General features: G+C 48.3%; 1 protein-coding gene across 2 annotated transcripts in view; it reads right to left on the bottom strand.

Annotated features, from left to right (window-relative positions):
• Positions 1–856: 856 nt before the first annotated feature.
• flnbl (filamin B, like) overlaps positions 857–14,379 on the bottom strand; it is a 95,324-nt gene continuing 81,801 nt past the window's right edge. For both annotated transcript variants that reach the window (XM_071336990.1, XM_071336991.1), the window contains 8 exons: positions 8,668–8,934; positions 8,379–8,516; positions 7,008–7,123; positions 5,380–5,512; positions 4,730–4,906; positions 2,797–3,015; positions 2,472–2,675; positions 857–1,869 (listed from right to left, as the gene is read on the bottom strand). In XM_071336990.1, coding sequence (XP_071193091.1) covers positions 1,682–1,869; positions 2,472–2,675; positions 2,797–3,015; positions 4,730–4,906; positions 5,380–5,512; positions 7,008–7,123; positions 8,379–8,516; positions 8,668–8,934 — 1,442 coding nt within the window. In that variant the 3' untranslated portion in view covers positions 857–1,681. The remainder of the gene's footprint in view (positions 1,870–2,471; positions 2,676–2,796; positions 3,016–4,729; positions 4,907–5,379; positions 5,513–7,007; positions 7,124–8,378; positions 8,517–8,667; positions 8,935–14,379) is intronic.

Raw genomic sequence — 14,379 nt, 5'->3', positions numbered from 1 at the left:
CAGTTACACCAGCTCTGTCAGGAGGAATGGGCCAGAATTCACCCAACTTATTGTGGGAAGCTTGTGGAAGGCTACCCAAAACATTTGACCCAATTTAAACAATTTAAAGGCAATGCTACCAAATACTAATTGAGTGTGTGTAAACTTCTGACCCACTGGGAATGTGATGAAAGAAATAAAATCTGAAATAAATCACTACTATTATTCTGGACATTTCAGATTCTTAAAATAAAGTGGTGATCCTAACTGATCTAAGACAGGGAATTTTTACTAGGATTAAATGTCAGGAATTGTGAAAAACTGAGTTTAAATGAATTTGGCTAAGGTGTATTATTGTACAGTCCATGCAACTTGTGACTTTTTAAGCACATTTTTACTCCTTAACTTATTTAGCATTTCAGGTTTGAACGTTTAATTAATTTGTAGAAATTTGAAAAAACATGACAGGCTATTGTGTGTAGGCCAGTGACCATCTCTATTTAATCAATTTAAAAGTTAGGCTGCAACAACAAGTGGAAAAAGTGAATGTGTGTACTGGGAATGGGAATACTTCCTGAAGGCGCTGTATGATGAACTCTGTGTTCTACATCACCATGTCCTTATACAGTCCATCTTAACACTCATTACCATCTTGTCACTGTTCGGGATACTCTGGAAGTTGCCTCGTCTCTCTAATAGATGTGTCAGTAAGCCACATGCAACTTATTTTAATTATCAGATGTACATAATTCCTGGGCTTGTATTCTCACATTATGCCACTCAATACTAACGAGAGGAAAAAAAGAAGCTTGTCATTTTAACTTTCATCCCTTGTATCAAAACAAGCACTGATTAAACAAAACATACGACAGGCATCAGAAGTACAAATACATATTTATTCTCTGAAGTTATTGCTGAAGATACAGGTTATAAGGACAGGAATTGGCAAAGTCCTCGAGACAGATTGTTTTTTGTAAGAGAAGAGTGGACGTACAGATGAAGTTTAAAATGCTAATTCAAAAGCTGAACAGAAAACCAATCAGATTACTACAAAGTCCAATGTTAAAGAGAGTTGACTACCATTTAGTTCAGTTGCAATCTCTTTTCCTATTGACCTACATTACATAGTTACAATACGTAAGACTTAGGAACAACAGCTAAATCAAGAACACGTCTGAAAATGACAGTACAAAACCCAGTACATAACAGCTTTTGACGAGCACATTTTTAACCCACCATACATGAAGACAGTCAGACCTCTCAGTCCAGTCCAAAAAAATCACATCTATAGTGTTGCTGTACAATCTCATAACCACAACCATCAGTAGTAAACAAAAAAACTTAAGTCTTGACTTTTAAACATTTGGGCTCTGTTTAACTTGGTTTGACATATTTAGTTGATAACAATATCATCAATTTACTTTATACTATATTATGAAATATTGTTGAGTGCAAATTGTTCCATTCATAATAATAACTATAGGGTGTATTAAGAGGTTTTGTGTTTAAACAAATATGTAGTTCCTCCACTCCATGGCCGTCTGGTAGACAGATGGGACAGAGGTGAATAGAGGAGCGTCTGGTAGACAGATGGGATAGAGGTGAAGAGGACAGTAAAGTGTACACTATTCCTCATGCAGTACTGGTCAACGTAGTGCACTACACAGGGAATAGGGTGCCATTTGGGTCCCCCCCCAGGTCTCTAGGGGACAGTGACATGGAAGGGGGAGCCGGGGATGTGGTCCTCGCCCCACTTGACAGCCAGGACGTAGTTGCCCTTCTCCTTGAGGATATAGGAGACGTTGTACTGCATGTTCCCCGTGTGTTTCACTGATACCTCCTCACAGGGGATGTGGGGGCCGTGGACTCCCACCAGCAACATGTTCTTACCTACAGGACACAAAACACATGATTTGTTTGTTGATCAACTGATGAGCCAATGCATACCTTATCCAGAAGCGATGTACATAGCATTTACAGATGAAAGGGGATCACAGTAGTATATGACAATATTACTAACAGAGATCCAGTACAGTAACCACATTCTAACCTAAAACTCGTAGCCAAACAAGTCTGCCATCTTGTTTGTCACGTTGAGCTTAGCTCTCGGTAAACTAACGTTAACTACTACTAATAGGAATAACCAACAATAATAACTGTAAAAAATCATTAGAGCAGGAATAATAAATAACAGGAAGAAAAGGAATAATAATGATAAACCATAAGAGCAGGAATAATATTTATAAAAATAGGAATAATAATAATGATACTAATAATAAATGATAATAAGTATAATAATGATAATGAGCAGGAAGGAATAATAATATCAATAATAATAATAAGTATAATAATAATGAGCAGGAATAATATAATAGGAATTGGGGTAATAATGATTAATAATAAGAGCAGGAAGAATAAGAATAACAATAATAGGATTAATAATAATAACTTAAGGACCCAAAGTCACTTTAAGTAATAAAATGCCTCCTTACCAGCCTTGCTGCAGTCGACGGAGAAGCTGGCCCTCTGGCCCATGTAGGCCTTACTGAGGCCTGGGCCGCGGGTGGCCACCTTACTGGCGTCGGAGGCAGAACGAGGCAGGGCGCTGTAGGAGTTGGTACTGGATGACTTGGTTACTGACTCCACCATCAGGGAGGACGTCTCACTGGCGTTACTCACATTCACCAGGCGTTGACCTGAGAGAAGAAGAGATTGATTCAAGTCAATTAACCTGTGTCTGAAAAGGCACCCTATTCAATATGGCCCCGGTAGAAAGTAGTGCACTCCATAGGGAATAGGGTTCTCCTGCAGACCTACCTGTGACTTTGGCCTTGAAGGGGCTGCCAGTGATGTGGTTGGGTCCTCCGTATTTGATGGAAATCAGGTAGTTCCCAGGGGCCATGGGAGTGTACTGGACCTTGTATCCCTCTGGACACTCCTGGCAGTCCATCTTGACCTTGGAGGGGCCCTCAATCGTCACCGCCAGGGCGCCGGGGCCCGCCTTGGTGTTGTTGATGACGAACTCTGACTGCTGGCCTAGAGACAAGACAGAGGAAGAGGGTTAAGGTAGGTTTAGGACAGGGTTGGAGCAGAATCCTGCCCGCAGTGGGTTTGAGTATTGGTTTGGACAAGGTTAAAGGGACGTTAGACACACACACCACAATTAAAGTTTGTCAGGTGTTTACAGAACTCAAGTGGTCTTATGTCGAGAGAAAGTCCCAGGCCATCTGTTTAGTAGATCCAGCCATATGCCACAGTCCAAGATGAATGGAAAAGATAAGCAACCTGTAATGTCCAGATTTGCGGTGATTATTCTTTCCTTTAGGATGTGGAACTACTACTATAACCATGTGACAGACTCATCCACACCCATAATCCAATGATTTAACCTCACCGGCCATGTGACAGACACTTATGTACTGTACTGAGATCAGAAGAGCAGATATAAACCTGATCTGTCTGTCAGTCTGACCTGTCTGCTCACTAAACATCAAATAAAAATGTATAAATCTGTCTGACACTGATTTACAGTAGTATGTACAAAGATACATAGAGAGCACTGCCTGGGCAGTATCTACCATAGGTATATACCAGACCTGAATGAAGTACAACTTGACCTATTTGAAATACTTTCTGCTTGACGTGCCAGATGAGATAGTTTTGCACATTTGTGACTATTCTATTGTTTTTATTCTGCCAGTCAACAGCGTCATTATTTTAGAACAATATTTGAACCCAGGTCTTGTCTGTACAGAGCTGGCTTGCTTCCCAAATGGTATCCTATTCCCTACGTAGTGCACTACTTCTGACCAGAGCCCTATGGGCCCCTATGAGAGGCACTACCTTCCCTACGGGCCCTGGTCAAAAGTAGTGCACTATAAGGAATCTGTATGAGCAGCCAGGCTGAATTCTGGGAGATCCGGCCACCATAAAGACCTGATTTATGTTTCCTCCATAAGCCTGTTCTTCTTCACCACCATTCAAACACTACAACCCTCTTAAAAACATTGGCTGCATTTCAAATGGCACCCTATTCCCTACGTAGTACACTACGGTTGTAGGAAATAGGGTACAGTGTGGGACACGACCCACATCTGTTATCCAGACCTCTGGCCTTTCCTACTCCATCGTTTCATGCTTGTTATTGAAATCAGAGTTTAAAAATTGAGAAGTTGATGGATGTTTTCTAGACATAACTTTAAAATTGAATCATAGCGGTTTAAAAAAAAACAGATTATGTCTCAGATTGTCAGTGAATGTATCACTCAGTTTATCAAAGTCACAGGCTCCGGTCAAAAGTAGTGCACTAAATAGGGACTAGGGTGCTCATTTGGGCTGCAGCCGCCCACTGGGCTAGATACAGAAACAGGAAGAGAGAGGACTATGTTACAACACAAACAGTAATATAATGCTGTTGGTAACACGAGTTATGGAGACACATTAATGTGTTACCAGGATGTGATGGTGTGTGTGTGTGTGTCTGTGTGTAGACAACTAAAACCCGGCTTAGAAACCCCTGACTGACCATGTGATTGGATCAGATCTACACACAAATAAACCGGGTAACCTGATCCACGTCTGACTATTAAAACAATAACCAGGGATGGGAGGTTCTCAAGTCTTGCATGATCTGGGTAAAGCCTGGTGTAGTCTAGCCTGCATGGGGCTACTACGGTGCAGGATACAGGAGGTATAACTAGGGGTGGAGCAGTTTGTACTTGGGGTTAGAGTAATGTGGTAACAAGGTCACCTGTGGTCCCTCTCTCCAGTCCAGCTCCGTGTGCAGTGACCAGCCCTGCGTCTCCGGTCTGACCAGGCTCTCCTACCCGCACCTGGAAAGGGCTACCGGGGATGTGGCTGCCGTTGAACTTGACGTCGATGGAGTGGAGGCCGTTCTCACGCGGGATGAACCTGATAGCATACTTATCTGGAGGGAGAAGGAACGGATAAACGGTTTAATCAAGACTCCTAATAAGTGGATTTGGAGCTATACATATACTGAGCCTTCAGAAACTATTCCCCTTGACTTATTCCACATACACCATCCAAAGTGGAATTAATAACTTCACCATGCTCAAAGGGATATCAGCGGACACCGGGGGGGGGGGGGAACGCCTCGGCGGACACCAGGGGGGGGGGGGGGGGAAACACCTCGGCGGACACCAGGGGGGGGGGGGGGAAACACCTCGGCGGACACCAGGGGGGGGGAAACGCCTCGGCGGACACCAGGGGGGGGGGAAACGCCTCGGCGGACACCAGGGGGGGGGGGAAACGCCTCGGCGGACACCAGGGGGGGGGGGAAACGCCTCGGCGGACACCAGGGGGGGGGGGAAACGCCTCGGCGGACACATTTAGCCTGTCCCAATACTCTCTATAGCCCTTCCCCTTGAGAAGCCCCACCTTGCTCTAGCTTAGACACGGCACATTCCTCCAGAGCTCCGGAGGGTGAGTGGGCCTTGGCGTCGATGGTTCCCTTGGCACCGTTCAGATGTACCGCAAAGGATGCTGGGTGGTTTACCTTGAGGCCAGACTCCTAGAGGCAGCCAATCAACAGGTTAGTGAAGCCCCTCCCAAATGCTCTACACACCCAGTCAGTGGGAGTGTCCCATGGAGAACCAATCAGCGCAGCTCTGATTGGTCAGCCAAAGCTGTGGCTTGCATTGCCACTTCAGACCCAAGAATACATGACCATTATAATTGAATACAACATTTTGGTTACCATTTTATAAAAATCAAGGTACTCCCCCACGTTGGAGACAGTCAGCCTGAGTTCTCCTGCTGCACAGAATCTACAAATCACCTTGTACTCTAAACAACTCCTCATTCAATGCTCCTTTCATTCCAACGAAGAAGAACAACTCTGCCACAGCACCTTGTTCAGGCTGACCCTCAGCACGGGGAGACGTGCATCATAACACAGAATACCACCTTTGTATTTGACCTGTGCTCAGCTTGGACCAGCTAACGCCTAGAGAGGTGGACCTGAGCCCAATTAGGTACTCTACTATAGACATGACAGGTCTATAGGGACAGGGGACATCAGGGTCAGGACAGGAGACAGGGTCAGGAGACTACAGGGGACAGAACTAAAATCAAGTTACTAAAAGGTTGTAAAAGACTAAACCAGGTCAGACCAAGTGGGGGGGGGGGGTCTTCCTCTCTGCGTTAGCCAACCAAGCAGAGAGCCAGAAGGACGTTGATGATGCTGTTAAAAGCCTTTAACTGAAACACAAGAGAAACACCAGAGTCCCACACCAGATTGAAGGATGTCCCGCAGCTATTTCACAATGTTTTTAAGCTCACACTTTATTTAGATAGTTCCCAATAGATGGTACATAGATACTGCAGCTAATAGACAACAGCTTGGCTTACTAGGTGGGGACTATCAAAATCAAGTGAAAAAAATATTGGGATTTTTCTCGATGTGTGTGTGTGTACTCTAACGCTGTGTGTGAGTACATGGGGTGTGTATGTGTGTACGTCTGTATACAGAACACCTGGTAGCTCAAACAGTTGTTTTAGAAAGACAACTTCCTGTTTGAAGTGCTATTGTTGATCATTGAGTCAACGGGTCCAATCTATAGTCCTCACGTGATACCATTTCATAGTCATAAAATCACCCCCCAGCTGAGACCTTAGTGAAGGCAGAGCCAGAAAGATATTTCCCCGATAGATCTACAACACAACATAGTTGATCTGGCCTACACAGATCATACTAGTGATGCCTCAATCAAAATACGGGAGAAAGGTTTACGAACATAAAATAGCTATTTATTCGCCCTTTTTAAAACCCATTATCCAATCTGATTGAAGGTATGACAGGACCGAGGGGGTTGACCACTACCTAATATATCTCTATTTAATCTATTTTAAGTTGATGTAACAATTCCAGTCCCATTGGAGATCAAAAAGAGATTTGTACAAGGGAAGCCTGGTACCGTTTGAAAGGAAATAGATGTGTTGTGGATCTCACTAACTAAATAGCTGCGGACATGATGCAGGTGTGGGGGTGTCTCCTTGTGTCTCACCTGAAGACTAGCAACAGTGAGGCGGCGTGCGTCGTCCGTAGGCGCCATGACGGGCACAAGGTACGGGCTGTCTGGGATGTGCTCCTCGTTGAACTTCACCGACACCTCATAGTCACCTGTGGAGAAAGATGTGTGTTGACAAATCATTCTGGTACTGTATGTACTGTACAGACCATGGCTGTCTGAAATCTGGCTTGTCTACTACCTACTATGTACTAATTGTACTACATACTATTTACAACATTTAGTAAAAACAGACACAGTAAGCAACAAATATCCGCATGCTAGGCTCCTCCTACTGAGAATATAAACTCTAGGTTTCTTCCTAGGGAGTTTTTCCTAACCACCGTGCTTCTACACCTGCATTGCTTGCTGTTTGGGGTGTTAGGCTGGGTTTCTGTACAGCACTTTGAGATATCAGCTGATGTACGAAGGGCTATATAAATACATTTGGCTAGGCTCCTCCTACTGAGAATACCAGCGTGCTAGGCCCCTCCTACTGAGAATACCAGCGGGCTAGGCTCCTCCTACTGAGAATACCAGCGGGCTAGGCTCCTCCTACTGAGAATACCAGCGGGCTAGGCTCCTCCTACTGAGAATACCAGCGGGCTAGGCTCCTCCTACTGAGAATGCATCATCTAATGCGCAACTGCGTTGATTCCTGTCATTGGTTCATTTTGGTACACCACTTCCCCTCAGCTCAGAGACAACGATGAGACAGCCTATAGGGAGGAGGTCAGAGACCTGGCCGTGTGGTGCCAGGACAACCTCTCCCTCAACGTGATCAAGACAAAGGAGCTGATCGTAGACTACAGGAAAAGGAGGGCCAAACAGGCCCCCCCCATTCTCATCGACTGGGCTGTAGTGGAGCGGGGTCGAGAGTTTCAAGTTCCTTAAGTGTCCACCTAACCAAACTATCATGGTCCAAACACACCAAGTAAGTTGTGAAGCGGGCACGACAATGCCTTCCCCACCGACAATGCCTTCCCCACCCCCCCTCAGGAGACTGAAAAGATTTGTATTCGGCGCATATTGTCAGACACGTAGGCATCGATAGACGATTCCCTTCCTCAAAAGCGTGCAGTTGAATTCTGCTACATGAAAAGCTGAAATGAGTATTACATCCTGGCATTTAAAGCATTCTCAAATTTTAAATTCATACTATAAAACATTATTTATTCACATATCCAAAATGCCTACTATTTAAAGTACAGGTACACAACCAGTTACACTATTACCTTGACCAATTCAACCAGACCCATTCAACATATAGTAAAACGGGACCTAAATATACAGTAAAACATTGAGCATACAAAAAAAACAAAGCTGTTGAACAGATAGTTGACAAGTGACCAGGTGCTGTGTTCCTACCAGGCTCCTGAGCTACGTAAGACACCTCACAGGATCCATCCTTCCTGTCTTCAAAGGAGATCTCAGCTCTGCTGGGCCCCTCTACAGCGACGGACAGACCACCGGCACCAGCCTCCCGTGTCCAGATACTAAACTCAGCTAGGAGGAGAATAAGACGACAGTCATCAATATAAGAGAGAGTAAACCATTCCCCCCCCCATATGGAGAGAGATGTGATGAAGGTATTTAGAGGGATCTGGGAGACAGATGATCAACAGATGGATAAAGATAGATGAAGAGATGCCTCTACCTGGTACTCCACACTCAGCCTTCTCTAGGCCTGGCCCACCGGCCCTGACCTTCCCAGCCCCTCCCTCTCCCAGGGGCCCCACAGTGAACTGGAAGGGGCTCCCGGGAATATGCTGATCCCTGTATTTCACATCCACCGTGTGAATTCCCATCTCGTGGGGAACGAAGCGTACGCAGTAGGTGTTGGGCCCCACCGCCTCCATGTCTGCCTTCTCTGTGGTGCCAGAGGGACTGGTTACCTGGGCTGACACGTCATGGATGTCCATCTCTGACAGGGGGAGGTAGAGGAGGACGAGAGGGGCAGAGGGGGGAGAGGGGCAGAGAAGGAATGTATTAGTCCACAGCAGAATAAAAGAGCAGGAGAGTCTCCCAGTCACCAGTCTGTGTCTGTCTCTACTCTCTCCTCTCTCCTCTCTCCTGAAAGTCAGGTAATGTTGATATTTAACTTTTAAAAGCAGAACATAAAAGAAACCAAACATGCAGCTTTAAATACAATGAAATACTCTTAAACTCTTGGTGCATGTGAAGGCACACACGTGACATGCTGTGATGGAGTGCGTTCATGCTGCCAACCTCGCCATCCGAAAGCCCAGTGCTATCAACGCACCCTCCAGCCCTGTGGGTCTCGCCAGGGGGGTAGCAGCGCTCCACATGCCCACCGCCCTGCACCGTACCAAGTTAGTAGCAGCGGAGTCCCTGCCTAGAACCAGGGTAACACCAGAGGTCCTCCACATGCCCGGGGCCCTGCCCAGTACCAGACCAGACAGCCTGGACACCACCCTGCCTCTAGGGGACCCACGGGACCCTCTATGGCTCCCCAGCCACACAGAGCAGTGGGAGCGACATATAGGAGATACACCATAGAGGATTTCCTGGGATAGAGCCAGAAGGAACCACGTCACTATAGGAGAGGAGAAGAGAAACAGGGAGTGGAGAAGAGAAACAGGGAGAAGAGAAGAGAAACAGGGAGAAGAGAAACAGGGAGAAGAGAAACAGGGAGAAGAGAAACAGGGAGAAGAGAAACAGGGAGAAGAGAAACAGGGAGAGGAGAAACAGGGAGAGGAGAAACAGGGAGAGGAGAAACAGGGAGAGGAGAAACAGGGAGAGGAGAAACAGGGAGAGGAGAAACAGGGAGAGGAGAAACAGGGAGAGGAGAAACAGGGAGAGGAGAAACAGGGAGAGAGAGAAACAGGGAGAGGAGAAACAGGGAGAGGAGAAACAGGGAGAGGAGAAACAGGGAGAGGAGAAACAGGGAGAGGAGAAACAGGGAGAGGAGAAACAGGGAGAGGAGAAACAGGGAGAGGAGAAACAGGGAGAGGAGAAACAGGGAGAGGAGAAACAGGGAGAGGAGAAACAGGGAGAGGAGAAACAGGGAGAGGAGAAACAGGGAGAGGAGAAACAGGGAGAGGAGAAACAGGGAGAGGAGAAACAGGGAGAGGAGAAACAGGGAGAGGAGAAACAGGGAGAGGAGAAACAGGGAGAGGAGAAACAGGGAGAGGAGAAACAGGGAGAGGAGAAACAGGGAGAGGAGAAACAGGGAGAGGAGAAACAGGGAGAGGAGAAACAGGGAGAGGAGAAACAGGGAGAGGAGAAACAGGGAGAGGAGAAACAGGGAGAGGAGAAACAGGGAGAGGAGAAACAGGGAGAGGAGAAACAGGGAGAGGAGAAACAGGGAGAGGAGAAACAGGGAGAGGAGAAACAGGGAGAGGAGAAACAGGGAGAGGAGAAACAGGGAGAGGAGAAACAGGGAGAGGAGAAACAGGGAGAGGAGAAACAGGGAGAGGAGAAACAGGGAGAGGAGAGGAGAAACAGGGAGAGGAGAGGAGAAACAGGGAGAGGAGAGGAGAAACAGGGAGAGGAGAGGAGAAACAGGGAGAGGAGAGGAGAAACAGGGAGAGGAGAGGAGAAACAGGGAGAGGAGAGGAGAAACAGGGAGAGGAGAGGAGAAACAGGGAGAGGAGAGGAGAAACAGGGAGAGGAGAGGAGAAACAGGGAGAGGAGAAACAGGGAGAGGAGAAACAGGGAGAAAGAGAAGTCAGGGCTGGAAAGAAGAGGTTACAGGAAATAGTAAGAGGATAAAACATGAAATACAAAAGTAGAAGAAATAGCAAAGTAGGATAAAGAAACCTAAGGACCCCTGTAGAATAGGGACATCAGTAGTATAGGGAACCCAGTGACCCCCAAAAACATAACTGTTGGTTGAGTCCACACCCAGAGTATGACACAGCAAACCGCTCCAGTGAATGGACGTCCACGATATGGGGAATATAACCCTGCTGTCTTCAATATGTTAGCATCCAGCCCCATCCTACTTCCTTGGGATAGCCAGCAGTAAATCCTCATTCTACAGCAACCCTCCATCAGTATGGCCTATATAAACACGGATGGGCGTGTGGCCTCAGAGCCACAATTAGAGAGAGAGGGTAGAGAGAGAGAGGGTAGAGAGAGAGAGGGTAGAGAGAGAGAGGGTAGAGAGAGAGAGGGTAGAGAGAGAGAGGGTAGAGAGAGAGAGGGTAGAGAGAGAGAGGGTAGAGAGAGAGAGGGTAGAGAGAGAGAGGGTAGAGAGAGAGAGGGTAGAGAGAGAAGAGAGGGTAGAGAGAGAAGAGAGGGTAGAGAGAGAAGAGAGGGTAGAGAGAGAAGAGAGGGTAGAGAGAGAAGAGAGGGTAGAGAGAGAAGAGAGGGTAGAGAGAGAAGAGAGGGTAGAGAGAGAAGAGAGGGTAGAGAGAGAAGAGAGGGTAGAGAGAGAAGAGGGTAGAGAGAGAAGGGGGTAGAGAGAGAAGAGGGTAGAGAGAGAAGAGGGTAGAGAGAGAAGAGGGTAGAGAGAGGGAGAGGGTAGAGAGAGAGAGAGGGTAGAGAGAGAGAGAGGGTAGAGAGAGAGAGAGGGTAGAGAGAGAGAGGGTAGACAGAGAGAGGGTAGACAGAGAGAGGGTAGACAGAGAGAGAGGGTAGAGAGTAGAGAGAGAGGGTAGAGAGAGAAGAGAGGGTAGAGAGAGAGAGAGAGGGTAGAGAGAGAGAGAGGGTAGAGAGAGAAGAGAGGGTAGAGAGAGAAGAGAGGGTAGAGAGAGAAGAGAGGGTAGAGAGAGAAGAGAGGGTAGAGAGAGAAGAGAGGGTAGAGAGAGAAGAGAGGGTAGAGAGAGAAGAGAGGGTAGAGAGAGAGAGAGGGTAGAGAGAGAAGAGAGGGTAGAGAGAGAGAGAGGGTAGAGAGAGAAGAGAGGGTAGAGAGAGAAGAGAGGGTAGAGAGAGAAGAGAGGGTAGAGAGAGAGAGAGGGTAGAGAGAGAAGAGAGGGTAGAGAGAGAGGGTAGAGAGAGGGGGTAGAGAGAAGAGAGGGTAGAGAGAGAAGAGAGGGTAGAGAGAGAAGAGAGGGTAGAGAGAGAGAGAGGGTAGAGAGAGAAGAGAGGGTAGAGAGAGAAGAGAGGGTAGAGAGAGAGAGAGGGTAGAGAGAGAAGAGGGTAGAGAGAGAAGAGGGTAGAGAGAGAAGAGGGTAGAGAGAGAAGAGGGTAGAGAGAGAAGAGGGTAGAGAGAGAAGAGGGTAGAGAGAGAGAGGGTAGAGAGAGAGAGGGTAGAGAGAGAGAGGGTAGAGAGAGAGAGAGGGTAGAGAGAGAGAGAGAGGGTAGAGAGAGAGAGAGAGGGTAGAGAGAGAGAGGGTAGAGAGAGAGAGGGTAGAGAGAGAGAGAGGGTAGAGAGAGAGAGAGGGTAGAGAGAGAGAGAGGGTAGAGAGAGAGAGAGGGTAGAGAGAGAGAGAGGGTAGAGAGAGAGGGTAGAGAGAGAGGGTAGAGAGAGAGGGTAGAGAGAGAGAGGGTAGAGAGAGCTGGCAGGCTTCACACTCAATGAGGTGTTCTAACTCGGCTGCCAAGTGACAAGTCTTCTAAACAAGACTTGTTTTCCCCCCCAGAGATCTGTGTGTTTCATAACTACACTGGAAAGAGCCATTTCTTTCTACTGTACTATGGGGAGATTACATGTAACGTGTGTACTGTAGACATATCCTAATATTCCTGTACATGTGGTTTCAGTTATAGCAGACAAAAAAACGGTATTTTTTTCCCAAAGTCCTTTCTACCTCAGCATGACGCTGAACAGCCAACAAGCTTTGCCGTCAACATAATCTTAACTACACTTTACAAATTAGGTTCATTTAAACCTTTAAAATTACCCACAATGAGAATACTTTTGTCTCAACATCAACAGAGTTAAATATATGTCTGTCGAATTCCAATCTATGGCCCCCCCCCCCAGATCGAACGCACCATTCCAATCTATGGCCCCCCCCAGATCGAACGCCCCATTCCAATCTATGGCCCCCCCCCCCAGATAGAACGCACCATTCCAATCTATGGCCCCCCCCCCCCAGATAGAACGCACCATTCCAATCTATGGCCCCCCCCCCCCCAGATAGAACGCCCCATTCCAATCTATGGCCCCCCCCCCAGATAGAACGTATCATTGCCAATCTATGCTCACCATCCCATCCTAGATAGAACGTACCATTCCAATCATGCCTGCCCCAGATATAACGCACCATTCCAATCTAGGGTCCCCCCCCCAGATAGAACGCACCATTTCAGAGACGTTTTGCCAGATGTGCGTCCCGTCTGTACGCAGTCGGGCCTGGGTCGAACGCTCGTCAGAGGGTCTAGCCGGGACAATCGAAGTGTAGAGGGGCCGGGTGACCGTATAGGGTCTGGGTGAATGTAGAGAGGGTCGTATAGAGGGTCATAGAGGCGCCGGGTGAATGTAGAGAGGGGCCGGGTGAATGTAGAGAGGGGCCGGGTGAATGTAGAGAGGGGCCGGGTGAATGTAGAGAGGGGCCGGGTGAATGTAGAGAGGGGCCGGGTGAATGTAGAGAGGGGCCGGGTGAATGTAGAGAGGGGCCGGGTGAATGTAGAGAGGGGCCGGGTGAATGTAGAGAGGGGCCGGGTGAATGTAGAGAGGGGCCGGGTGAATGTAGAGAGGGGCCGGGTGAATGTAGAGAGGGGTCGGGTGAATGTAGAGAGGAGGCCGGGTGAATGTAGAGAGGGGCCGGGTGGATGTAGAGAGGGGCCGGGTGGATGTAGAGAGGGGCCGGGTGGATGTAGAGAGGGGCCGGGTGGATGTAGAGAGGGGCCGGGTGGATGTAGAGAGGGGCCGGGTGGATGTAGAGAGGGGCCGGGTGGATGTAGAGAGGGGCCGGGTGGATGTAGAGAGGGGCCGGGTGGATGTAGAGAGGGGCCGGGTGGATGTAGAGAGGGGCCGGGTGGATGTAGAGAGGGGCCGGGTGGATGTAGAGAGGGGCCGGGTGGATGTAGAGAGGGGCCGGGTGGATGTAGAGAGGGGCCGGGTGGATGTAGAGAGGGGCCGGGTGGATGTAGAGAGGGGCCGGGTGGATGTAGAGAGGGGCCGGGTGGATGTAGAGAGGGGCCGGGTGGATGTAGAGAGGGGCCGGGTGGATGTAGAGAGGGGCCGGGTGGATGTAGAGAGGGGCCGGGTGGATGTAGAGAGGGGCCGGGTGGATGTAGAGAGGGGCCGGGTGGATGTAGAGAGGGGCCGGGTGGATGTAGAGAGGGGCCGGGTGGATGTAGAGAGGGGCCGGGTGGATGTAGAGAGGGGCCGGGTGGATGTAGAGAGGGGCCGGGTGGATGTAGAGAGGGGCCGGGTGGATGTAGAGAGGGGCCGGGTGGATGTAGAGAGGGGCCGGGTGGATGTAGAGAGGGGCCGGGTGGATGTAGAGAGGGG

The sequence above is a fragment of the Salvelinus alpinus genome, chromosome 12 (assembly GCF_045679555.1).
Source record: "Salvelinus alpinus chromosome 12, SLU_Salpinus.1, whole genome shotgun sequence".
Classification (NCBI taxonomy): domain Eukaryota; kingdom Metazoa; phylum Chordata; class Actinopteri; order Salmoniformes; family Salmonidae; genus Salvelinus; species Salvelinus alpinus.
This window is presented reverse-complemented; position numbering and strand designations above follow the sequence as displayed.